This window comes from Ictalurus furcatus, chromosome 9, assembly GCF_023375685.1.
Source record: "Ictalurus furcatus strain D&B chromosome 9, Billie_1.0, whole genome shotgun sequence".
NCBI lineage: Eukaryota > Metazoa > Chordata > Actinopteri > Siluriformes > Ictaluridae > Ictalurus > Ictalurus furcatus.
The window spans coordinates 17687434-17715246 of record NC_071263.1 but is presented as its reverse complement, the minus strand read 5'-3'; the positions used below and the strand labels follow the sequence as shown (position 1 = coordinate 17715246).

At 38.1% G+C, this 27813-nt stretch overlaps 2 protein-coding genes across 3 annotated transcripts in view; both read right to left on the bottom strand.

The window, feature by feature from the left end:
• Positions 1–16564, bottom strand: part of mapkbp1 (mitogen-activated protein kinase binding protein 1) — a 42850-nt gene extending 26286 nt beyond the window's left edge. For both annotated transcript variants that reach the window (XM_053632610.1, XM_053632611.1), the window contains exons 1-3: positions 16035–16564; positions 15229–15736; positions 11048–11139 (exon numbers count right to left, since the gene is read on the bottom strand). In XM_053632610.1, the coding sequence (XP_053488585.1) occupies positions 11048–11139; positions 15229–15342 (206 nt within the window). In that variant the 5' untranslated portion in view covers positions 15343–15736; positions 16035–16564. The remainder of the gene's footprint in view (positions 1–11047; positions 11140–15228; positions 15737–16034) is intronic.
• A 1387-nt stretch (positions 16565–17951) lies between these two features.
• Positions 17952–27813, bottom strand: part of mgaa (MAX dimerization protein MGA a) — a 29072-nt gene continuing 19210 nt past the window's right edge. Inside the window, exons 15-26 of the mRNA XM_053632869.1 lie at positions 27003–27243; positions 26353–26574; positions 24945–25208; positions 23842–24719; positions 23585–23745; positions 23256–23298; positions 22831–22956; positions 22591–22702; positions 20646–21038; positions 20242–20367; positions 20016–20135; positions 17952–19816 (exon numbers count right to left, since the gene is read on the bottom strand). Of these exons, the coding sequence (XP_053488844.1) occupies positions 18942–19816; positions 20016–20135; positions 20242–20367; positions 20646–21038; positions 22591–22702; positions 22831–22956; positions 23256–23298; positions 23585–23745; positions 23842–24719; positions 24945–25208; positions 26353–26574; positions 27003–27243 (3561 nt within the window). The 3' untranslated portion in view covers positions 17952–18941. The remainder of the gene's footprint in view (positions 19817–20015; positions 20136–20241; positions 20368–20645; positions 21039–22590; positions 22703–22830; positions 22957–23255; positions 23299–23584; positions 23746–23841; positions 24720–24944; positions 25209–26352; positions 26575–27002; positions 27244–27813) is intronic.

The following is a 27813-nucleotide window of genomic DNA, read 5'->3' as shown; positions in this document are numbered from 1 at the left end:
AGCAATAATCTAATTAAGACAGGTGGAGTACTCCTGTTTTAGTCGCATTATGGACGTGTAGTAGTGACATGTAAACACCTTAATCACATTTTGAACGTCGTGTGGGAGTTTTCACTGCATTTTGTGACAGGACACGATCACACACGGCAGTTTTACGTTTTACGGCGAACAAGAGAGTTCGGCTGTGTCCCAAATCGCATACTTTCCTACTATAGGCCTGTAGTTGGGGAAAAATACATGTATCTCGGCTACTATATAGACGGTAACTACGCGATTTGGGACACACCCACCGCTTCAAGCAGTTGTCTATTAGCACGTATAGCATGACAAATAATTAACTGCACTTAAAGCGTTCGTAAAAAATAAATAAATAAAAACACCCAAAACTGTATACGGTACCATAACGAAGACGAACTGTATGTTGATGCGTGAAATTCTGGAGGGACGTCGGACAGCGTGGCGCGGTGACGTAATGACGCGGGCTGTTAATCTAATTATGTTCTAAAACATGTAAAACGAGAACATGACAGGAGTATTCTAAAAACGACTCATGTAAACACCTTAATCACATTATTATCTTAATCAGATTGTCAATAATTAGATTACTGCTGTCCATGTAAACGTAGTCAATGTCTTATTCAGAGTAATGTCAATAATTAGATTACTGCTGTCCATGTAAACGTAGTCAATGACACATGGACAAGCTCCAATCAGCAGAGTAGCTGCTTGACTTGAGCCTCAGGTCTTCTCTGCTGGCTGACTGACAACTTGGAAGGTCAATTTATATATGTAACTGAGCAAAATACAGACAGAAGCATTGGCTGAATGTCGGATAGGTACTTCACAGTGGTAGCACTTATAGAAAAATGTGTTTCTCCTAAACGCACGACAGCGTCATCAGGGCATAACAGGAAAAGCGCTTTAATCCAATCATCATGCTTTCCTGTCACACAGCTCTAGCATATACAGCTGTGTGTCAGCTGTGCAAGAATCATGGGCCACTAATGTCACTGCTAAACAGCAGAGAGGACAGACATGTATGAAAAACACATGACTCATTTTCCCAAAACCATGCAGACAGGCACTTCTCTGCATGCTACTGAAGTTTTGTGAAAGGACGAATAAACAAACGTAAAGAGACTCCATTGACAACTAATGCACTTAATGGATTTTAAGAGCTATTTATACAGAGCTTGTGATAGGATTTATAGGGCTCAGACAGAGATGCATTTACATACAGACAATAGTCTTAGTAGAGAGAGTTCATTTTACATCAGACAGACTCATATGTGAACCAGACATCAGTCAGCACAATAACACTGACACAGGGGCATGTTACTTCTTAAGGGAACCACCTAACATTTTTTATGTTACTTTTTCCATGTAACTGATCTGCTTTTTTGTTAATTTAAATTGTGAAAATTACTACAAAATGTCAATTTTATTTGTCATTTGACAGAGTGTATCAATTTTATTAATAATCACTGTTTCAAAGAGGATCAAATGTTTCCTTGGGTTATCATGAACACGAAAAGACACTCTCCTCAGTTTCTGTTTCCTCAGCTCCAGACCAGCAGCATTTTGGTGCTGGAACCGAACCAATAAGCAATGTGAAATAATCTTGTTTTACACAGAATCTGACTCAGAGGAACAACAGAACAATGCAGGATTCACAATAAAGGAAGAACTAATGCAGCTTTGGTGCATGTTCTCGTACATACAGTGAGGCTGTTAAACACATTGCTGGCTCATGTGTTCAACAAGTTCAATAAGCTGCGACAGCGCTACACGTTTTAACCTACTGAATAAGCAATTAACATTCAAGGAAATTCAATGAGTCACTAGGAGGGGAAAAAAACCATTACACCAACTGGAACAAACAAAACTGAAAATCCATTTCTGTAAGAGGAAGGAAATGGGTAAACCACCTAGCGTCAGCTGATGTTGGCCAGCATCAGGTGTTTTTCCTGAAAATATTTTGGCCTTGATGATACAATCTTTGCAGATGAAGGGATCTTTCATAAAATAAATTATTTACTACCATTCGTGCATAATTTAGACTAGAATAGAATTTTATAAAAGCAACCCTACTGGCTAACGCTGCAAATCTTTTGTAAAGTCCGAATCTGACCACAATTTTCTTGATAATTAAAATTTTGGCAAGTCGTTGATGCCTTTATGAAAAACTAAGTCAAGTCACTTGTCACTAATAAAATTCAAAACATTTAACAAACAGCAGGCACTATATTCAGGAATGCACATTATAAAACTGCAATCGCCTATCTACTTCCCACGTTCAAAACAAAAAAGCTAATGTTCATATGAAATCTCCATGCTTATGATGAAGGTTTTGAAGGTGATGATTGAAGGTGCAAACTTTTTAGTCATGCATTTAAAATACATGTATACTTTTAACAATGTATATGACTTATAAATCTAAATAAAACTCTGTAATTTTAATTATAATCCAATATTGGCACTTATCAGCCATCAGGCTTGTCACTCTTTATAGGGTGGCATCATTCCTTAAAAACACTTGATGGCTGACCACTAATTCTAACTAATTACATTTGAGTTGATACACACACAACAATATCTTCATCTTGGTCCAACACCAATACTAATCCTCTCAATAATAACCATAAAAATGTGATTAATTACAAGAATAATGTGTAAATATCAATGACTGTGGTTACTTCTAAAGCAATTCTACTCGGCTAAAACAAACCATCACAAACACACGAAGCCTATGTTAAAAAAAAAAAAAAAAACAACAACCCCTAAGTGATAAAACATATCCAGTGACCTCTCTTTTACACCTTTGTAGAATTAACATTTTCACCTCCATTATCTGAAAGATTTCTAGTCTCACACGTACATGCCTGGATTATTAATGATTGATATCCACTATAAATGGTATATGTACATACATACATACTATATGTATGGTGGTGTTGTGTTTATGTTTATCTACGCACCCATGGTGGAAACAAATTTCCTCTTTGAGGACAAATAAAATTATCTATCTATCTATCTAAAAAGGTTCACTTTTTCTTTACATACTATTAAACAGTCTCTGTATAACTTTGCTTTTGTCTTCGCTTGTATTTCCTCATTTGTAAGTCGCTTTGGATAAAAGAGTCTGCTAAATGAATAAATGTTTCTGCAATATAGGTGGGTGATGACAGAATTGCCTTCAAGAATCATACATGACATGCATCAAAATATACAGGTTTGCTTACAACCTGCCAACCATACAGTAGTGTTGCATTTAAAAAACCTGTCTAAGCTACATTGTTCACACATTTTTCTCTCTAGTTTGGTCAACTGCCAATTCCCTCCCACTAGTTAGCTGTCCCCTATCATACAACAGCTACCAACCAGGGAAGACAAAAGGCTAACAAATCCTTCCTCCAAGACATGTGAAGCTGCCAATTGCAGCTTTTTCAAACTGCTGCTCATGCTGCATAATAGGCAATGCAGCACTATCAGCCCTCTTCTGCATACATGAGCTCACAGAAGCCCTTTATTGACTAGTGTCACTGTGATTGACAAGAGAGACAAAGTACAGTATGCCATTTGCCACCTAGAGAGCATGGCCATATCGCTCACTTGGCTCTTGGCCATGGATGGCTGTGGTATATACACAGGGATGTCTCTGCCACTAACAAGTCTCTTTCTTCAGGTTACTAATTTGTATGCCAGAACTACCTTTAACCCTTTCATGCACAAGTTATTTATACTCATATCCAGATTCTTTCATATATCTTTTTTCTTAAAATCGCAGGATACATTAATTTTGACTCCGTCTAAATATTACTTACAATAAAAAGTGAATGGATTGTCCCCAGAGTTTAAAAAAAAAAAAAAAAAGGTTAAAACAGTATTCCTGAAATCATTTTTCTTTAAAAATTTATCTTAGGTTCTGAAATTGACTAACGTTATAAATGCTTAAAGATACTTAAAAACTTTGCATCGTCCGGCCTTTAGCTGTTTGCATTCATCAAATGATTAAATGTAAATGATAGGATACAAACGAAGTAGCCTCGCTGTATTTGATATCCTTGGGAACGTAACCATGGTGTTAAATATCCAATTGTCTCTACACATAAAGTTAATTGAACATGTCAAACTGGAGTGGAAGAACTGGTTATTTTACTAGATATGATTCTATCTGCTAGGCACAGTCCTGAGTGAGACAATCTCACACAGAAATGAGCAGCTGTCATATGAATGTAAGCACAATATTTAAGAAAACCATTGAAATACTTTGAGTTTCATGACAATGAAAGAGGAATTGGGAGGTGTGTTTAAAAAAAAAAAAAAAACAACCCAAAGGCTGCTGAACATGAGCTGCCATGAGCCCGAACTCTGCAGGGCCATGTGTATCATGTCTGTGCCTACTGTCAGACATAAGCTGACACAGTTCATTATCCCACTGGGTCAGAGCCCTAATCAGCTCGATCAAGCATTGCAGTGCTTGGATCAAGGGATACATGCAGATAGTACAGCTGTCACAGACCAAAAACAAGTTAGAATTATGGGCTGCTAACCTGAAATCTCAAAAATGACCTTACGTGTACCGTAATACACTCAATAGAAGTGAAATCAGCGGGTTTGTCTGTCTGCACCTTTATAGGTAAAAGGCAGGTGAGCTGTAATTGTGCAACTAGGAATGTTAATCATTGCATACAAAAGACCTACGGCTGCAGGCTAATTAACAGTTGAAGAGAATTATTGCACAGGATAGCAGGGAGTACGAGGATATTCTGCACTGTGTCCTATGAGAAACCAATAAAACACAATTTGGAGGAGAAGCAGAGAGTATGTATCCAGATGACATTACATAAGACACATTTCACCTACACATAATTCAGTTAAACGGCCTTACGCAATTTTCAGTGGTGCAAAAAAATTTATGATTAAATTCTAAATGGACTACTTTTTGTTTGTTTAAACTTCTTTCATCGACAGATTAGTCTATTTTCTCTTAAGTTAATGGTTTCCTACATTACCCCTAATGATGTCTGACATACAAGATATTGACATAATCTGTGTAACTAATATTTGGATATGTTTTACTGCACAGCAGGTTTTTCTTTTTAGAAGTATAATCTAAAACCACAAAAAATTTCAATCAAGTTACATTCTATGTGTACTGAACTAGGAGACTTCTATGTTTTACTGCACAGCAGGTGTTTCTCTGTATCCTGTGTAAATTGAGTTAGAAGAACCTTGTGTTTGTCTAAAGCAGCTTTACTCTATGGCAATATATTAGCAATTCGACATTCACCAGAACTGTTTCCCCAATCAAAACCCTTTAAGCTTGCAAACCAGTGTCAAAATAACATAAGACTTCCAGGAGGAAGGGTACCAGGCTGGGACTAGAGTCAGAAAATCATTAAGGTATAAGGGTGAATTATGGGACAAAGTAAAAACCCTGTCCTGATAAAATATTTAAGAAAATTCAACTGACAACGCATGCGCCACAAACGTAAGGTATCATATAGATATGAATAATTAATTAAGGCAATGGAGACAGGTTGGTTTCTAGAAAGAAAATGTAAATGCCCTGCTTAGGGATAATTTTACTGCTTCAGAAAAGTATATAAAGACATGTTTGTGTATGTATAATTCAGACTTTCTGCAGACTCTCACTTTATTGTTTCAATAAAGTTTGATTACTTTTTGACATCTACAAACCCTCTGTCTCTTAAGTTTGTTTGTTTTTTTTTTGTTAGGCTGGAACGATTGTTTGCCTCAACACTGAGTGGTGAAAGTGGGAATTCATCTCTACCTAAACATTCTACTGTGTATAAGTGCATTAAACACAGTGTTCCAAAGCTTCAACTTTCATGCTAATACCACTGTCCTTGATTAATGTCAATCAACAACCGTGATCAATGATCGAGCTTGATCAATCACGCTTGAGCCAAGTCTCTGCAATAAATCTCAATGCAAATGGATTGCGTAGCTGCAATTCATTCTGGAACTTCGGGATCAATGTGACGTTTAAATTTCTCATTGAAATGAAAGCAAGCTCTTGTTCTTTTCTTGTGAGGCACACACAGTGAAAACTACCCCCTGTCCCTTATTGTTTGAGATGAAAATACAGCACCAAACCAACAAATTCGCACCACAAATTGCCAAGAACATCACAAAAACATTCCCTATAAACATATTTAATGTGTTTCATGGTGGACTTTTCCTTTAACCCGAGTTAGTCCTGAGACCCCAGGGCCTTTAGAATTTGGAAAATTGATCAAGGTCTTAAGGAGATGGATAAGGTGTACTGGGATAAAGACAGCCACAACCATGTAGGTTTCAAGCATGTACAGAACACCCTCAGTAGCATACAGCTTATGCATAGTCAATGTTAAAAATGTGTTGTGGCTAATTAGACATTCAATTAATGCCCAATTGCAGAATGTAGAAGAAGTGCAAATAGGTTGATCTGTGATCCAAGTACCTTTTTTCTTTTGGGTGAGCAAGTGAGAGTTAAAAGGGTGAAGTAAAAGAGGTTTACATGATGTGATAGCTACTGCCTTGCTCCATCTGGTAAGTGGGATAAACCAGAAAGACAGGTGGTCAAGCCTCACACACATACACACTGATCCAGGTTCGCCATCAGAGTATCAGTTTCCAACTCGGAGCCCGACCCCCTGATGCTCCTGTGTTAGCAAGGATCTGCCACTGATCCTGGACTCCCACGGCCTGATTAGACTGAGCCCAGTTCTCCAATCCTCTAGCTTCAGATCACAGCTGCCAGGATAGAACACTTTAGCACAAAGATTGTGAGTCTTGGCACTATGTTCTGCCTTTAATACTCACACTGGGGGCAGTTTATATGGCATGAGTTTCTGTGCAAAGCAGGGGAAATGAAATAATCTCTTTTAACGTGCCAGCATTTTCCACACAACATCTAATTCAGTTTTTGCTGCTATGCTTAGAGAGATTACTAATATAGGATTAATAGTCCCAAGTGCTGCAATGCAGCAGAGATGAAGACTGCACAGTGGAAAACAAAACAGCACACCACACACACAAAACAAACAAACAAACAAAAAACACCTCTTTGTTATGTTTCAACAGCTGGGTAATTATGCTCTTCTGATTTCATCATTCTATCCATTTCAGCTTCTCTTCCTCTCAGATTTTCCAATCCTCTTCTCTCCCTCTCCGAGTCACTTAACTGTTCAGCTCTACTGACCTATTTTGCTGCAATGCTGAGAGACAGAGAGCATCTGATCCACATGTTCATGCATGGGTGGCATTACTGTCCATGTTTTATAATCCTATACAGCAACATGCTGCTTCTAAGCATATTCATTATTTTGAACAAGCCTCTCCTATGGTAAGGTTATTCTATTCGAAGATATGTATTTAGAAATGAGTGCTTCCTTAAAATAAAATGAGTAAAATTAAATTAACTTCAGCATATATTCATAATAGCACAAATGTTTCTGACGTTGATGAAACTACTGCAGGATTCTGAACAGGCTGATAAGTATATAGAAACACAGCACTGTCAAAACAGTCATTGAATACATTATCAACAAAGTAGCACTGCTAAAAGCTGATGACTCCCACTGCATCAGTACTTGGGCAAATAAAAGAGAGAAGTGTCATGTGTCCCACAGTAGGGTGTAAATATTGTCGGTTTCATTTCTCTTGGTCATGCAGACGACTGAACTCCAGCACATTACATTATGTAGGCATTAGTTCAGCACTTACACACCAGTGCAAACGATTCCTAATATAATGTGTTTGAAATGTGCGAAATGATATGGTCATATTGCTCCTGGATTCATGCTGAAAAATGCAATTCACTGTATTTAATGAGCAGCAATGCACAGGCTTCGAAACATGAAAAGTAAAAGAAAGGACCAGAGACAATAAGTCCCTAAATCTGCATCTGCAACAGCTGCATATTACACATATGATGCAACAACCACACACACTTAAAAATAAAGATTCCAATTAGAACCAAAAACAGCCTGATAACCGTTTTACAGCCTGATGCCATAGGAGAACCCTTTTAAGTTGCACAAAGAACATTTTACTCTCAAGTTCTTTAGAGAATAATCTATTTACTGCTGCTTTAAAGAACCCACAAATGGCTCTCCACAGTAGTGCCACAAGCAACCATGTTATCATAAGCTCTCTAAAAAGTTAGTTAGCCAGTGCTTTAAGCAAAGTGGTTCTTAAGAGTGATGCCAGGAGAACCTTTTCCAGTCCCAAGAACTTTAACTTATTAAGAACCAATACAGTTAAGAATTAAGAACCACTTTAATTTAAAAGAACCATATAGCTCAACTCAAGAACCCTATACAATGAAAAATGGTTATTGGCAAGAAGGTTCTTTGCAGAACCTTTGGTGCTGAAAACCATTATTTTTAAGAGTGTACAGTGCCTATGACTGAAAACCAGTCAACCTAATTGAGAGCACTCTTGATGAATCAAGTACTCTACATCTTTTCATTTAGGTGCACTTCAGAAAGAAAAGGACACCTTCCCAAAGAATGCTTCAAGTTTAATCAACAAAGAAGGATTGAAATTTAATTAGCTGCTCCTTCCGAAGTAAATGAACACTCAGTTTCCACTACTGAGTACAAGTCAATTACCAGTCAATTCACTGTGGACCATTTGTCTGCACTTTGAATTTCAGCATTCACATGGACAGAATGTAAAATATGTATCGGTTATATGAAACCACAGAACAACTCTCATTTGGGGAGCAGTAAACTGTCATTTGGATAACGACGCAATCCACATGTAAAAAAAAAAAATTATAATAAAAATCATGGGTTTGAGTGGAGTTGAATTTGGCTTGTTTTGTTTGAGAAGTAAAGGTACATTCTCACACACAAAGATTTTATCACTGCAGGTTTCCAGTAGGCATTCCTACTACTGGCTGCCATAATAACATTTAACACTGTGTGGTGCAACTACCATTCCACTTTTGAGATCAAACCAATTTTATTTCAGCTAAAATTAAACATTCTGGAGGGAGCGTGCTTATATATAAAATTCACCATTATATATGCATCATTTCCTACTAGATGAAGGAGAAGCAGTGTGTGCTCTCTGTCACTGCGGTCATCTATCTGCGGTGAAAGCGCAGGACTGTCTGGGTCCACGAAGAAATTCGGACTTGCAGGCAGCATGGCGAATCAGGAATCACGTGTGAGCTACTGTCTTCACTCCCACTGGTAGTTGCTATACCAAGTGGCTCAAAATTTGCATAAAGTAAAATTTTTCTCAACTTTGTTACATTGCTGGACAGGCCCACATCTGGTCACCAATGGTCGCGGTCGCTCATATCGCTGGAAGTCACCAGCACTCATTGAAAATAAATGGTCTCCGATTTCTTTATCGCTGTGAGTGTGAACGTACCTTAACACACAAACACTTGACTGGCATTTAAATCCCAACTGCTGTAATATAGATGATCTTGTCTAAATTATATTAGACACAATAAAACCTCCTAAAAGCCATTTAGTCAGTGGAAGCAATCCAGTTTTCTTGCCCAAATTCAGTGGTTATCCGTTATCTTACTGTTTACTATACCTGGAAACAGGGCCTAGGGGTCAGCAAGGTTTTAATCACCAAGCCAAAAGATGAAGGCAGTCAGAAGGCATTCATAGCAGCTATGAGTGATAAATGTCACTTGAACTACAATTGCAACTTGGTGAGTCATGGCAAAGTATGATGGTGGAGCCCAGAGACGGATGAACACAGTAGGCAACAAAGCTTTTACAAACCTTGTAAACTTTTGCACTGATAGAAACATTTCTCTGTAACTTTCACTAGGAGAACAGACTTGGCATAACAGCTGCAGGGTCTCGTCTGATTGCCTTATGTGAACACGTCACTGTGCTCTGCACTATATTCAGAGCAGTACATGGTCAGTTGTCACTACCAACTGGTAACTTGGCTTAATCAGCAAGCTGCAGACTTAACACATCCCTTGAGAAATCTGTCATATACCTTGATAAGAAGAGTTCCACTTATTATACTGTACAACATACTACTCCTATTGAAAAGTATTTTACACTTGCACACTCAATCTTGGGGTTGGATGAAATAAAGGTAGTGGACATTTTTGTAGAGCATTTGATTGACAATCAGTTCAACAGACCATTTCAGTAGGAGTAATGTGTATGTATAGTACATTACATTATGTTCAAGACATGGCTGCTGTTTAGGAAAGGCAAGAAAAAATATGGAAACGAAAGAACATTTTCATAGAGGCTGAGCACTAAAACCTCTCAATTTGGTGGCTTAAAGGAGCCTCTTAACCCCCACATTCATGACTAGAATTCCAAGGCTATTTCCAGCACACTCCATCCTAATCCAGTTCTAGTTAACCACCACGTATACATTATTAGTATCTTAAATTCAGGGTCTGCCATCTTTCTCAATAATTTCAAAGATGTTATGCCCATAACCAAACTGAGGGACACCATGCTCCAATACAGCCATGTACAAATACAGTTGAAAATTAACTGTGTTTCAATGCAAGACGAAACCATGAACATTTCATAGAAAGACCTGCTTCTGTGGAGTGTTGCACGCACATACTGTTGAAAATACAGGAACACCCTGTGGATGCCTTTGGATAAACCACAGTATAGTAGCCAGTTGGAATGTATACACTCTATATGCACCTCAGAGAATAAAACTGTCCTTCCTGACCCAGCTTTTTGCTTTTCCTGTTTGTACCTCACCTAATTTCTGTGCATGCTTACACAGCTGTTATCAGATTGCTGGCAGATGAACTTCTATCTGTTTTTGCACTTGGACTCTCTTTTCTAAGAATTCCATACAGCACAGAAAATCATTCTTGTACTGTTGAGTGTGTTCCACGAAATGCATTCCTCAAGTATTCAATTCAACAATTCAATAAAACAATCAATAAAATTCTTTGAAACAATCAGGTCACTTACTGTATCTCTCTAGTAATGAAATTTGAGAATGACAGCCATTCCTGTAAATAAGAGCAGGGCAAGAATTTTTGCTATGCAGTTGTTCTTGTGTTACTCACCCTGCAGGGTAAGCTACCAAACCTGAGTGAGGGTCACAGGCCAAGGCACGGTTTCCTGAAGCAGTAATTCCCAAAACCTTTTCAAGAGTCACCTGTGAAATGACAAGAGAAAGATAAACAATGTAATTAATATATGTGTCACAGTGCACTGCTACATTGCTACTGCTATTACTAATGGGTGAAAAAGAAAGCTTAGGAAGAGCTGTCTGGGAATGAAAGGGTGTAATCGGTCTGTGTGCCAGATGCAGGATAAAAGGCAACGTGCCTACAATTTACAGGACTTCAGACAAGCTCCTGCACAATAACTGTTTTGTAGAACAAATAGTTTAAAAGCCCAGCTGGACCAGGATGGTTCCACTGATAGCTAACACTCCAAAACACTGCTGCCATTTGAAATGGAAATCATGAGTTATGAATTTCCATTACAGTGCAAATTCAAAGTTAGAAGCAAACAGTTACTTTGAACACACATTATTATGCTTCCAAGCAAAAAATTAATTAATTAAATTTATCAGTATCTGATACTATATAATGAACACTAGGAAACTATCATTATATGTGTAAAGCATAATTAGAAGCACAAGAGCACTTACATCAGGTCCTGTAGTTCTTAATAGTCTCTTTGCAGGAAACATTTTCAGTGCAACAACATTAAACACAAGGTTTATTTTAACAATACACTCTCTCCAACTTTTAAAAGACTATGGTGTGCAAATCACATCAATGTCCTCTTTTCAAAGAAAATACAAGATCCATCAAGCCCATGTGTATGAATTCTTAGAAGACTGAGGACAATGTGTGCGTGCATGTGTGTGTGTGTTTGGTTAGTATAACCCTGCCCTCTAACTTGCATCAGTCAGTCCCTTTTCTGCTGTATCTGTCCATCAGGGCTTATCACATGACAGACTGAAGCCAGTACTTTTTCTTCACTCTTATAAAACTCTTACATAATAGCACATGTGAATAAAGAACTTAATGATGTCAAGCGTACTCAAACTTGAAGCGCTTATTATTTCAGACTATACACTCCAAAATAAATAGCACAATTATCAGCTTCTGTATAATTAAACAGGCATGTTGTGAAAATGTGATCTTTTTCCCCACACTTTTAATTCCACAATTGTGTGCACAAATAAATTACTAGTGATTCTGAAACAATCAGACACTGGCATGCTTATATGCAAACATTTATGTTCATATGAATGACTGAATTAATTAATTGCAGCATACTGAGAAGCTTGTGACTTTTAAAGAAGGTTGGTGTTAGCAAAACATTGTGTTTCTAAATTGTCCTTCCTATTAGCAGCTGGATGTCTCTACCAGCCCACCATGCACTTGTTTTTTTTTTTTTTTTTAAATTTATTATCATTTAATATCTATACTAAGAACTTTGTTTCCTTATAGGACAGTTTTTGTATCAATCATGCTGGTCAGTGGTGATTCAAATTGTGAAAGTACCGAAAAGGTTTATTGTTCTGTATAACAATTTATCCACCTCAATCAATCAGATAGAAATTTGCCTCAAACTATGTATTCTGATTTACATGCATGTTTCTCATTGGGCTACTGGTCACATTATTAACAGACTATTTGTCCGTATGCATGTTGCATGCCATCCACTGGATGGAAAATGGAAAATCCAAGGGTGTCCCAAAAATCTCCATACATAGGGGAAATTAAAATGTCTTCCAAAATTGTTCATACTTAGTTTATATATAAATATATTTTTTCATATCACCTTTAAGAATGCGTTTGACAAAAGAAGAATCTATTGAAATGGTTCTCATGGCTCAATCGGGAAGCTGTCACAAGGTTGCGATGGACTTTAACAGGAAACATGGCAAGCACATCACACACATACACAACACTGCTGCCAAACAATAATAAATTCAAAAGGACTGGAAGTATTGCGGACTAACTGAGAAGTGGATGTCCACAAACATCCACTGACGAAAGTACAATCGACTGGCATACATAGTCCCCTATGCATGGAGACTTTTGGGACACCCTGCCTACTGTATATTATTTTACTAAATATTAAGTAAGATATTCATTTACATGTTACCCAAGTAATAAAACCAAAATAAATGTCCTGATATCAGAGAATCACTGAAGAGTTGAAGGCCAAGCACATTATTTATCTGATATTCAGCTGAAGTTGCAAAAATACAAAACACATAGAGAATCTGTAGTTAGTACAGGTGCTAGATTCTTTAGTAACAAAAAGGACAAAGTCAATCTTATACGGGGACCAAAATAAGTGCATAAACAATAAATATGAAAAAAGTCAGGAAAAAGATTTTTTAAACCAGTGATTAAAAAGCAAAAGGTATGTGAACCATACTCAGGTTTTATTCTAAGTCCTGAGTTATTTTATTTAGTTAAATTTCTAGTTGCGCCCTCCTACAAGCTACCAGTACATCACTGCAACTATGGTAATTTCCATGCACTCTTTAATTGCATCATTACCATAAGTCTATATTTAAACAATTATTGAAGAACTGTAAGTATCTCTGCCAGTGGCTATAATCAATATAGAGCCTATGCATTACATCCACCTTTTCCCACCCAAAGGGAAGCTTAGACTAAACAGAAAGCTAATGAAAAGTATATTCAGGTTTGGGTAATGAATTATCTTGGTCAGCATCATGACAGAGACAGGAGACCTTTCCCCTGCAGGTCAAAGGTGATGTGGTCTGGATGGTGTATCTTTCATTTCTAAACAACATAAAAAATTCAATGTCATTGACATTAGTACAGAATTACTAAATGTGAAAACAAGGTTGAATACAAGGCACAGGTTCCCAGCCCTGGTCCTGGTGCACCCCCTGTCCTATACATTTGAGTGTTTACTTTGCTCTAACACACCCATTTACCTCAGGAAGGCCTGTTAACTAGCTGATTATTTGAATCAAGTACGTTTGAAGCAGGAAAACATTCAAATGTGCAGGACAGGATCTACAGGATCAGGGTTGGGAGCATGCAATAAATATTAGACCTACGGATTTGGAATTAAATAGAAAATTCATGAAAAACTTCCTCATCTCATATGTGGTAGAACAAAGGAACCATCTCTAGCCAAAGCACCAATAAAAACTTTACAGCTGGGAGGAGTAACATTGCTTTTGAAGCTACACAACACAAGAGCCTCAGGACACAAAACATAGTCATGGTTTGAAAACCACTCCAGTGTACAAGTATAGTTACATGAGCACAAGTTCTCTTTGTCTGGTCTTGTATCTTCAAGTTCCTTTTGGTTGGAACTGAACATTGTCTTTTACTGATAACTCAAGATTCTATTGCGTACTACTGAAAATGTCAGCTATAAACATTTTATAAACAGGATGCAGGAATTAAACTGCGCAGGCTTACTTAATGGACAAGTCATTAGAGGCTTAGACTTGCATTGGAATTGAGCAGAATTATATTCCACAACCACCCCCCCACCCCCCAACAACACACACACACACACACACACACACACACACACACACACACAAACTAAAGTCTAGTCTTCTTAATATAATCTGGTCAGATACACTGGTGTGTAAACAGGTTATTATGAGGTACTGCAGTTTGCAAAGAGTATAATATGTTGCAGGGGTCAAAATCTGAATGAAATGAACAGTCCTCAAGTCCCAGGAACCCTGTGGCTTAAAGAGGAAAGTACATTGAGCATTTGTCTGCAGCAGTAAACAGGCAATCAGAAGGGAATGCAGCAAAATTTAAATAACAGTAAATCAGTCACAGATCATAAATCAAACGTAAACCAAAGGCTACATTCAGAGACCTCACTGAAATAATCAGTTACTGTGTGCAAGGATAGTACATAGGTCAGATTTCATTTTCCTAATGTCCTTCATAAAGAGTTTAACAATACAAAAGCTAAATACATAGCTGTGACATTTTGGGGTTTATTTCCCCATGGCCTTAACAGACTTGCAAAGGAGCCAAAGCAAACACAGTAAGCAATCATAAATGGAGGTTTAATAACTGATCATAAGGCTTGTGTAAATCCCAAACAAAACCCATGTATAATGAGTTCAATATTAGCACACACAGGGTTATCATCATGCACATGCTCATTTGCTCCATCACAAATAATGGGCTACAGGAGAAATTTAAAGGGCACCATATGCTGGGCTATACTTACTTTCCAGATCTAAAGCAGGATGCATTACCTTATTTTCCAGGTTTTCCTTGTTGTTCCTTGGTTTATTTCTCCTCAGTTTGATGGAAGGAGACCGGAGCAGGTTTTTAATCCGATTTTTAATAGTCGAGTTTTCCATCGTCATCTTGAGCTCTTCTCATGGAAAATGTAACTGTACAGCACCTTTAAGATCAAAACCGTCAAGTATGGCTCTTCTCTAGCCTTTTTTTTTTCTTTTTTTTTTTAAACTGCCGACGTTACATGGTGTTTTAGATAATCTGCGATAAAAGTAAGCCCTGGTTCAGGCATTCCTGTACTGTAGTGATCAGAAGAAATCAGGTCGCCGGGGTTGTGCTTGTCCTCTGAGCTGCAGTCCTGTTCTTCTGCACTGAAGCCGCTCCGAGATCTTCACACTGTTTCTCCTCACTGCTTTGGGTGATGTGGTGGTGAAACGGACCATGGCTCATTCTCATGCAGTCAGCAGTTCCTCGCTGAGCTCTTGAGTGTTCTCTTTGGGGAAAAGCCTCTTCTCGTCTCCCCTGCACACAAACCAAGCCTTAATGTAAAAAGCACACTGATTCCGGCTGTCCATGTAGGAGGAGCGACCGGTGTGGACTAATCAATTTATATCCGAGGACTAGAGAACTGAGCCATGGCGCTGTCGTTGTTTTTAAACCAGCCATATACAGAGGTGAAATTACGAAAACGCATCATATATAACAAGCAAAACTGTAAATTCTAACACGTTGCGGTTTATCATACTGAAACACGGCTCTGTGTTAGCGAAATTAACGCTGACAGCTGATTTCCCAGTGATAACACTTGATTTACACTCACCGGTGTTTGTTTGCTACGGAGTGCAACGTCTCTCGGTGCTTTCTTAGATAAAATAAGGACATGTAAACCTGTCAGCTAAAAATTACAGATGTGTCACAGCATACTATTTTGAACTGGTGTAACGTAAATTTAAATTTAGCGTCCTATAGCTTGCTAGCTTCATAGCAAACCACTAGCTTGGTTAATGCTGGATACTTCTACAAACGGTCTATACAGGCTTAGTGCTGCTCTCGTTTGTTTAGACAGCTTACTAGCTAACGTTATGGTAATCCTGATCATGGTTGATTGCAGGTCGCTGTTAAAACCTAAACTGCCCGTTCCTGTTGCTGTCCGGGTTAGTTTGAGGCTAAGCTAGCTGGCTGAAATCAGTCACACAGCAGAGGATCAGAGCTGAAGCTTCGTCTGCTTCAACTAGAGGCCACTTCTGCCATCCAGCGACAAGCCGCTTCAGCTCAGCCAAGACACTGCACCATATGTTCCCAGGATAGAAAACGTGCTCTGTGCTCCTGTGTGCTGGTGACATCCATATTTAATAATAAAAAATAATAATAATAACGCGTGGGAACGATTTCCTAATACATGGGCACGCATATTAATGTTATTAAGTAGTGATGTCCCCAGCAGGACTCTGTAGATTTGCCGTTATCCAGGAGGAATGATGCATTTTCCCCAGTCATAATAAATGTCATATAACTTCAGTATTATTTTTTACTATGAAGTACTGGGGCATGTCGGCGCTACTTTTGTGCCCGAATTTGATCTCTGGATGGTGGTCACCACATAAATCTTCAAAACCGGTCAATCTTTAGGCATCTATCCAACACACCACGTCCATTTGAAGGGGGAAAATAGCTCAAACATGTAGCAATTTCCCCGCAATTTGCACTAACAAGCAAAATGAAATAAGTTAAAATACATTTGTGGAAGTGGCATAATTAGCCAATTGAATGTTGTTTTATAATACCAACCCCAAAAATAAATAATAATAATAATAATAATAATAATAATAATAATAAAATCTAAACGAGCGCCCTCTACAGGCGCCATGTCGTATCTGCAAGCATTTAAGGTGGAATGGCGAATGTAAATAAGAAACCAGATTCAGGCGAAACTATGCCACCGATTACCTGCTTTATGAACACATATCTCCCCACCATCAATCACCAGCAGTCGATTTGGAGAAGGGGGAAAAACTGGTGGTCCAGGAAGAGGAAACTGGAGTGGCCCACCAAGAAAATGCCAAGTTCCCCATGTCCCATATGCCCCTGATGAAGTTAAAACTATAATTTTCAGGGAGATGGGGTGAGGTGAGGCATAGGGCATTTATAATGAAAGTAATCATTTCAATTTAGGGCATAAATCCCCCCTAAAATTCATAATATACATCATTCAGGGGTACAGAGGCATAGTGGTCAGCACGTTTGCCTCAAACCTCTGTGGTTAGGGGTTTGAATCCCACCTCCGCCATGCCGCACTGAGTTTGCATGTTCTCCCCATGCTTCAGGGGTTTCCTCCAGGTACTCCACTTTCCTCCCCAGTTCAAAGACATGCATTGTAGGCCAATTGGCATTTCCCAATTGTGCGATTGTGTGTGCGATTGTGCCCTGCGATAGATTGGCACCCAATCCAGTGTGTCCCCTGTCTTGTGCCCCAAGTTCCCTGGTATAGACTCCAGGCTCCCTGTGACACTGTGTAGGATAAGCGGTACAGAAAATGGATAGATGGATGGATACATCATTCATCAAAAGTTTCTATGGAATGTTTTTCAGCATTTCATAATAAACGACACTAAATTCTTTCCAAGTCCAGTTTTCAGTGCAATCTAAACACTACGCTACACCCCATCTATTTGTCATCCAAACTGAAACAGCAATGCTATATTCCCACATGAGGAATCCACATCTAGACTATAAATGCTACAGTGAACAAAAACCTTTAAAATGCCATACAAAATTTCAAAATACAACAACCAAGAACACAGACTTAAAGTTTTTATAATCAAGAGTAAAAGTGTCACTGATTGCTTAAATGAAGGGTTAAAAATTAAGAAAAAATCAATTAGAATGTTTCAAAGAATTAACAAGCTTGATTAAACTCTTTCAATTTAAAAAATTCACTGGCACAGTATTTTGAAAAGCACCATTAAAGCACAAGTAAATCATGCCTGAAGTACACAGGTGCCATGCTGGATAGGAAGTGCGTTACAGCATTATTAACATCACATCAACAATGACTGTTGTAAGTTCTCCAAGGTCCTGTTTGCTTCTTAAAGACTAACATTTCTGCATTCCTATTAAAACATTGTTCAAGTGTAGAACCATTTTGCATTATTTAATACATTATTATTACCGATGGTCTGCTTTCTTCATGCAGCTTTCATTGCAGCTTGCATGGCAAAAATAGTTATCAAGACTGGGTTGATTATACATGTTGGCAGCCTGCTTCTTTTAGCTTACAGCTTGACAAAATACTGGGGAATTAAGCAACATCCACTGCACCATTGTTTTTTGTTTTATTTTAATCACATCCATTGGGTAAAATGCCTTGGCCTATTATAAGGCATCTGGTACTATACAATTCAATATGCAAATTTCCTACTGAACCATTAGTGTTGGCTTTTTACAACATTTACATTATTATACACAAAACTATTGTCATTTTGCTCACTCTAATGCCTTCCTCTTATCTTCTAAAATAAAAGGACGATTAACAATTTCTCCAACAGTCAAATCATTTGCACTCACAGAACTCCAAACAAAACATCTTTGGCTCTACTAGAGGCACAATAGGTAGTTCTTGTTGAAGCAAGATATAATGAAATGTACTCAGAAACAAATAAATAACAGTCCTATGTAAGAAGGTATACGAGTCCAGGTAAAACAATGGATATCCCTGATGATTTGGTTATTATACATGTGTGTTATGAAGACTAGGCAGCTTTGAGTCTGATTTGGGGGCATGAGGACTGATCAATTTAGGGTGCCCAGTCTCCTGAGTCTTTAGTCCCAGAGGAGCAAGCTTTGGCATTGGCCGCCATGATAAGTTGGCCTGCTCTTTTAGAGAGTCTGCTGTAGTACACCCTCCAGTTTTCATCTGCAGCAAAGGGGGTGGAGTTGGAGCATCATTTTTAACATGGCATGCTGAAACACGAGTACAGTCATCACCGGCTGCTGAAAAAATCTCAGATTCTGAAGAATTGGGAGGAGATTCGGACCCGAATATAACCTTAACAAGATCATCTACCTTAGGAGGAATGTCCTCTATCTCCTCATCCTTTGAGGTGGGTGATACAAGATCCTCATCTAGTTTGAGAAACAGAGGACTGAGAGAGCGTTCATCATCTCTGTCCATATCTACCTCTTTATTAGTGAGCAGGTCTGTCAGTACATCTTCCTCTGTCAGACTCGAAGCTGCTTCTTGTAGTTCAGAGGTCTGACTGAGGAAATCAAGCTCATCGAGTAATGACATCAGGCGATCATCTTCTTGCTCAGGTTTAGGTGTGTTCTTTTCATCTTCGTTTTGCTTTTTTGGATCTTCTTCTATCGTGACCTTGACATCATGCTCAGGTTTTTTGGGCACAACCTCTGGAAGCTGTTTGTCCAGGTGTTTTTCCTCTTCCAGAGTGGGTTCATCAGAAGAAGGATTCTGCTGAGCCTCCCCAGCTGAAGAGTTACATGCTGCCTGTGTCTGCATGTCTGCTGCAGATGGAGGTGTAACAAGCAGCTTTTCTGACTGTACCAAAGAAACAATACTGGAAAACTTGGGGAGGCTTATATCAACAACTGCAAATGAGGGGGGGAAAATGCAAATTAAGGTGGTAATGATTTTGTAAAGCATTATTTACAGTGATTAACAAAACATTTGTACTCTAATTTTCAAGACAAGTAATCATACACAATATTTCTAGTATAAAAATTTTCAAGGTCAGAAAGTTATGTGACAAAGTTATAAACAGTTTCATTAGCTCTAGTAAGAAGCTACCTGGTGTGGTAACAAGGCTGTTGGTCAGTTTAAGAACTTGTGGTTGTAATATGGGAGGTGGATTCTCTACACATTGCGGTTGGGAGATGGGAGGAAGAGATATGGACACCGTTGCAACACCTTTTGGGTTTAGAGAAATGAAAGAAATACAATTTTATTAACGTACAAAACATACAACATTAATGTATGAATTTAAAAGATAACACTTGTATGTTAAATGGCTCACCTGGTGTGGTTGATTGCCTTTCCCCTAAAGAAGTGATGTCAATGGGCTGAAGAGGGTTACTTATAGTAATGATCTGATTGCATGGCACTACTGCTTCCACCAGTGGAATCACTTGAGGAACAAGCACTGGAAAAGACACAGAAGAGATCAAATTTGAGAAACAAGATAGCTAGCTAGCTTTTATTGAGGTCTTGTTCACATGTTGAAATTGCTGATGTTAAAACTGAGCTTAGTGGAATTAGCATACATGCTGATAAACAGTGCAACAGCATTGTAGCTTATAATGCTAACAATGATAAGTATTGTCCTCCTCCTGAGAAAATCCTGAACAAACCTGTTCAGACTTGATCAAGTTTGACTGATGCTGAGCACATAGGTAGTGTCCTCTCCCTTATAGTACCAACCTTGATCATTAGCCAGTGTTTGAGAATTGCTGCGGGACAGGATGTTCGGCCTTGTTCTCTCACGTAATATTGGACTGGGTAAAGGACATTTTCCTAGCTGTGGTGTTGGGTGAGTGTCAGTTAGTTTGGCCACAGTCATTTTCTGATTAGTGCTGATATTTTCTGTTCTTCGGCCCTTGAATCCCAGATGTTTCTGTTTCCTAATGCTAAGGTGTTTTGCTTTGTCTTTGGTACCAGTTTTCTTCTGTTTTGCGCTGACGTTCCTGTGTGAATGCTTAGGAACTCTCTTTTTAAGGTTAAGGCTGGTATCATTTCCTTTGTCTTCAATCTCTACAGATTTCTGCTTAGCAATGATTTCATCCAACTTCTGAGAGATAGAGGCTTTGTTTTTTCCTAGGAAAAGAAAAAGAGCATTATTTAATAAGAGCCAAAGTAATTAACTATAGTTGTATAAAAATTAGACACCCCAAAACAATAATAATAAAAAAAAAGCAAACAAACTGTCATTTAAGGGTAAAACATGCATTTATTATTTGCTCTTACACATAGTGGTGGATTACTGATTATGTTTACATGGACAGCAGTAATCTAATTATTGACCTTATTATGAATAAGACAATATTGTGATTAAGGTGTTTACATGAGTTGCTTTAAGAATACTCCTTTCATGTTCCCATTTTTCATGTTATAGAACACAGATCGATTGACGGCACACGTCTTTATGTCCCCACGCCACGCCGTCCGATGTTCCCTCCAGAATTTCATGCATCAACACAGTTTGTCTTCGTTATGGTACCATATACAGTTTGGGTGTTATTTATTTATTTTTTTTTAAATTTACGGATGCTTCAAGTGCGATTAACGATTTGTCATGCTGTACGCACAAATAGATGACTGCCTGAAGCTATGGGCTGCGTCCCAAACCACGTACTCACCTACTATATAGTAGCCGATATACATGTATTTCTCCTACTATATAGCAGGTAAGTACGCGGTTTCAGATGCAGCTGTGCTCTTGTTTGCCGTAAAACGGTTGAGCACTGCCATGTGTGAATGTGTCCTGTCGCAAACTACGGCGAAAACTCCCACACGACATTAATAGTGTGATTAAAATGTGTACATGTCTATAATGCACGTAGATAATGCGACTAAAACAGGAATACTCCACATGTCTTAATTCGATTTGTGTTTACTTCGAGTATGACTTTAGTCGGATTAAGGTAATAAAAAATTGCTGTTTACATGCTAGTTTCTTAATCAGAGTATTTCTTAATCGGGTTAATATTGGATTATCGTTGTCCATGTAAACGTACTGATTGTTGCTTTGGGGCTGTTTTGTGGCTGTTTCAAGGGTGCTTGTGAAGACTGAATGCAAATTTTTCTAAGTGCGAGGATATCTCAGCTCAAAACCTGGATGCTTCTGCCAGGTGGGTTAGACTTAGCCATAAAAAGAGTTTAACAAGATGACCCCAACATACTTCTAAATCTACACACAAATAGCTAAAGAAACACAAAATCAGTGTTTGGCAATGACTATTTCAGTCTCTGGATTTTAACCCTACTGAAAACCACATGCACAAACCTAAGAATACAGAGCTCCTTCCTATGAGTGTCTCCAACCTTGTTAGACATTTCAGGAAGAGACCCTGTGCTGCTGTTCTCATGGCAGGCATCACAAAATATTAACTGTAAGGGTGCTCAAAAATTAGGAGACCATAATAATTATGAGGCAAAAGCTTTTTGCACCACTTAAAAGTTTTGTGCTTGGGGAAAGGAAGAAAAAAAAAATCTCTGTAACTGTCCCAACAAATTTCCTACAACCCCATAAATGCACAACATTGCAAGCACATATCAAAATTATTTAGTCAGCAACTGATAAATGAAACAAATGCAGTTGAAACAAGGTGGAAGGAAAATGTGAATATTATATGGAACCCTGTAGTACCAGATAACTGGGATGCCATTTCAATGTAGTAAGCTCTTTTCTTTCTCAGCTTGTCCCACATTTTCACCAAGTGATCTCCTCGTTTGGTAAGACGGTTAATTTCTTCCAGGGCCTGATGATGATAACATTTATAATAATTACATTATAATAATGATCATAAGCAGAATGCTGAACAATTGAAACATTTTAAAATAGTAACACACAGTAAAAGCATTCTAGCATTGTTTACATCCAACACACCTCTGAGAGTAACGTTATTTTGGGAACTTTAGGATCTTCAATATTGAGAGCCTGCTTCAGATTTTGAAAACAATTCCTCAGTGTAATGCGTCTCCTCTTCTCGTCCTTCCTCTTCCTAAGTTTAAACTACAAAAGGAAGAGGTGGGGTATTATTTAATATTTAAAAATATATATTTGATATCAATTTATATTGAAGTGGTAGCTCAGTAGTTTGGACGTTGGACTTCTGATTGGAAGGTTTGGAGTTCAAATCCCAGCACCACCAAGCTGCCACTGCTGGGCCCTTGAGTAAAGCCCTTAAACCTCAATTGCTCAGTTGTATAAAAAAATTAGATAAATCGCTCTGGATAAGGGCGTCTGCCAAATGCCATAAATGTAATGTAAATATTACATAACCCATCTCTACAATGCAGAAAAAGACATACCAAATTTTCATTTGTCTCCTTGTCTGATGACTGATTTTGAAAGCTGTTAAAGACAAAAGAGAAGAATGTTTTGTTTCATCATAAAGGCTCAAGTTATAATCACTGAAATTTTATTCATTCTCAGTAGTGTACATTCAAGGTCCATATAACTTTTACATTTCAGGCAAATTAAAGCCAGGCCTTTTTTGCCAAGTTTTTGGTTTGTCCACAAACAAACAGCTGACAAAAGCCCACCAATTTTTTATTTTCATACTGTACAGCCAGATGGAGACCAGGTGAAATTGATATTATTATACAGGGACATTAGCTTTTGAAAGGTTTAGTCTCACCTGTCATGCTGTATCTGCTCAGATAGTGCAGAGATCTTCTCAGCTTCCTCCTCAAACGTTTCAATATCAACCAGCTCATCATCATCCATCTCAGTCAAATTCTGCACTTGTGCATCAATAAATTCTTGTTTCTTCTTATTCTTTTCTTCTCTATCAGAATCCTGGAAGGAAAGCAATGAGAAAGATTTGACATAGGACTTGATTCCAAGTTAATCATAATGAAAGCAAGTATCATTTTTAATGGCTTAATCTCTTACACTGACTACACACAGATCCTCCTGGTCACTGGACTGGCAGGAGTCAGTGTCAATATACATGTCTGAATCTTCTGTTAATTCTGTGCAGTCTGAATTAACATCCTCTTCCATCAGATGCGATTCCGCTTTAGATTCAACACCACTCTCAGTGCCTAGGACAGCACCACTGGTACCACAATTCTCAACTTCAACAGGACCCAAATCCAGCACTTCCTTGAGGAGCATGTGATATGTAGAGCTGTTTGCAGGATCAGAGCCATCTTTAGAAACATCAACAGTTTTTTTAGATGGTGTGCTTGTCTTCTTCATTTCAAATGTGTAGGAGTGGTCTGTAAAAATCACATTTTCAGGTGACATTTTGGAGCATTGGGAGTCTTCGTCACATGATTCCTTGGTTGGTGTAGGGCTGGTGTGGATAGGGTTGTCTAATTTTTGAGATTCTTGGTTCTTAGGGGTTAAGCAGCTTTGGGAAGTGAGCTGTAAGCCCTGATTTTCAGGGTGACCCTCTGAAGAGCTTTGAGCTGATGATTCTGAAGATGTGTTTCTCGGATCTTTAACCGTTTTAGTCTCAACAGCTTTCATAGGTAGAATTCTTAAAGTGCTTGTGGCAGTATCCCTAAGAAATCCTGGTATAATTTTTACTGTACTTGGTTTGTTACAAAACAGTAAGGTCTTTGAGCCTGAGAGAGAGGTGACTGGTTTTGTATTAATAGGGGAGGTGCTGCTTGTTGTGATAGTGTCTCTAGTTATACTTTGTACTGGGGCCATATGCTGATCTTGTGTCGCAGAAGAAGGAGCTGTGGATGAAGCGGCAGTTGTGGAGGTTTGAGACTTACTCAGAGGGACTGGATTGTGGGTGGGTAAACGGATTAGAGTGGCTGCAAAAGAAAATGCAAAACTAAATTAGTTGATCAAAAACAATCTTCTTGAAAGAAAGAAGGAGATTTATCTCATGCATAGATTTTTTTTGCCTGCCATTTTTTGTCTTTTCAACCCATTTTAGTAAACCAGCAAACTACTGATAATGAAATGAAATTGAAATGAAATTAAATGAAAGCCTGGATGTTTACATTAAACAAACAAAATATATCTTGCACACTTACCCTGCTGAGGACGTACGACGACGTTGGGATTGAGGGCCCTGAATTGGCCGAGAGGCACAAAATGAACGACTCGGCCAGCAGGATTAGCTGCCTTAAACATCACAATCCTCTGGCCAGGAACAGCTGGGCAAGTGGAAGTTTGAGGCTGCATCAACCTTATTCCACTACCAGAGAGCGCTACATTTGATCCAGCTGTACTGAGCACAAAAGATTTCTCTGATGCCGCTGACCCAGATATTGCCTTAACCACTTGGATAGAGCCATCTAATTAAAAAGAAGTCACTGAATGCATCAGTTGTGTACATAACATGGAAAAAAGTCACATTATAATTATACTATTAAATATACCAATATAAGTGTAATTTATTTCATGACATTTACACATTTCCAGAAAGGTTGGGATATTTTCTAAAATGCAATAAAAACAACAACTTGTGAATTGCTCATTCTCTTGAACCTTTATTTAACTGACAAAAGGACAAAGAAAAGATTTCCAATGTTTTCCCTGACCAACGTAAATGTATTTTGGAAATAAAAACAAATTTAGAATTTGAGGCCTGCAACAACAAAAAAAGATGGGACAGAGGCATGTTTACAACTTTCACCATTCCTTTTAACTACACTTTTTAATCTTTTGGGAATTGAGTATACTAATTTCTGCAGTTGTGCAAGTGGAACTTTTGCCTATTTTTTGCTTGATACTCAAAAGTTCATGGTCGCTGTTGTCTGATTCTCTTCATGATGCGTGAAACATTTTCATAGGAGACAATAGATTTCTCCAATAGATTTTAATGCATTTCTACAGATTTCCTGAATCTTTTCACAATATTATGTACTGTAGATGGTGAAATACCTAAATTCTGTGCAATCTTGCATTGTGAAATGTTCTTTTTGAACTGTCAATTCTCTCACGAAGTTTGGCACAAAGTGGAGAGCCACAACCCACTTTTGCTTGTAAATACTGAGCCTTTGGTGGATGCTACTCCTATACCCAATCATGACACTCTCACCTGTTCCCAATTCACCTGCTTATTGTTTCAAAACTGTGCAACTTGAATATTCTATTAACTTTTCACTCTTATTTTGCCCCCGTTTCAACTTTCTTTTTTTTTCTTTTCTTTTTTTAAAGTGTGTTACAGGCATCAAATTCAAAATTTGTTTATATTTACACAATACAAATCAAGGTAGGCCAAAACATTCAAAAGTCATTTCTATGTACTTTGGTCAGTTAACTAAAGATTAAAGAGAATTTAATATTTTTTGTTTTTAATTCGCATTTTAGAGAGTATCCCAACTTTTCCCAGAAATAGGATTTCTATTTTTCCTAATATATTTATATAAGCTAACTTAGTAGTAATAGTCTAAAAATAAATAAATAAATAATAATAAAAAAAGAGATAGGAGGTACCTGTAGTACCAGATGCAGGAGACGCATGGGAAGCTATGCTTGCCTTTGGTCGCATGTTAATGGACACTGAAATCCCAGTGGATCCAGTCAACATAGAGGAAGAAGGAATGATGAGATTTTTAACAGTGCTCTGCATTGGTAATGTACTAGCTCTGGTTGCCGTTTTCTGCTGGGAATTTACAGAGCTGATCTCAACCTCTTTTCCCATAGGCTGCTTAGTCACTGTTCAAAAAGAAGAAACTGATGGAGGTTAACCTTGTCTTTAAGCTTGGATTAATATCATTTCCCATATAACTCTGAATATTGTGTACACCCTTATGCAGCATTATCCACCAACTCGGAGCTGGCTAGCTTTAGTCTCCAGAAAACTACCATCTGGACTATAAATGACTTACTGAGTATATTTCACATCTTTCCAATCTTATAGAGAGTCGGGTTTATGTCATATATATCCATATAATATATATCCATATTAATGGAATTCAGGATGACATACTATCATTCTAACCAAACTTACTATGGTGCGATTTCAGCATATTAGCAGTGATACTAGTGTATTACTGTAATGATTTAGCATTAAAAAAGGCAAATCTAAATGGACTCACAATAGAGAATCTGTGGACTCTTGAGTTTACACAAATGTGACCTACCTGTGGGCTTGTCGAGTGTAACAGCTGAAGAAAGTGTGCTGGTAACAGTTGTTGTGGCCACACTAGTGGGAGTGGTACTAGCTGTATGATAAGTCTTGGTGGCTGTGGTAACAGCCTTAGGGTCATGTTTGTTAGCCACACATACTCTTCCTGTGATATAGGCAGCCAATCTGTTGGCAGGATGCAAAGCCCCCATCTGGCCCAATTCTAGTTTGGCTTGTGGATATAGTTTTCCATTGACCTATATAAAAAGATCAGGACAGAGTGCACCATAAAATTAAGCTAGGCTTAACCAGACGGTCATAATAACAAATCTCATATATGGTGGCATTATGAGATGGAACGTCATGTTATAGAACAGGTGCTTTCATGCCCATCAGTCCTTTTGTCGAACCTGAACCAGAGTGAAATTGATGTGTTTGCTCTTTGATTTCACGCAGCACATAAATAAACAAAGTCTTTCAATCACTGTTCAGAAATACAGAGACAAAAATGCAAAAAAAAAAAAACCCTTTGGCAAGCCCACACAGAAGTTAAGGAAATTAACAGAGCACAGAGAACACACAGCTGTCATGCTAAATAAATCTTTAATCATACTATAAGCAACTAGTTATTCAGGACATCATATTTCTGCTGTACCTAGATACAGTGTTCACCTCACCGGTCTTTTTGTGAGCTAAAGAAAATGCCACTGGCTTGATTCAAGATCGAAACGTGTTCTCACTGCAAATGAATCAAGCTAGCAACCACCTCATTCAGTTGGTCTTAAGTCTTGTTATTTTGGCTAGCACCAGAGTGCGAATTACCTACA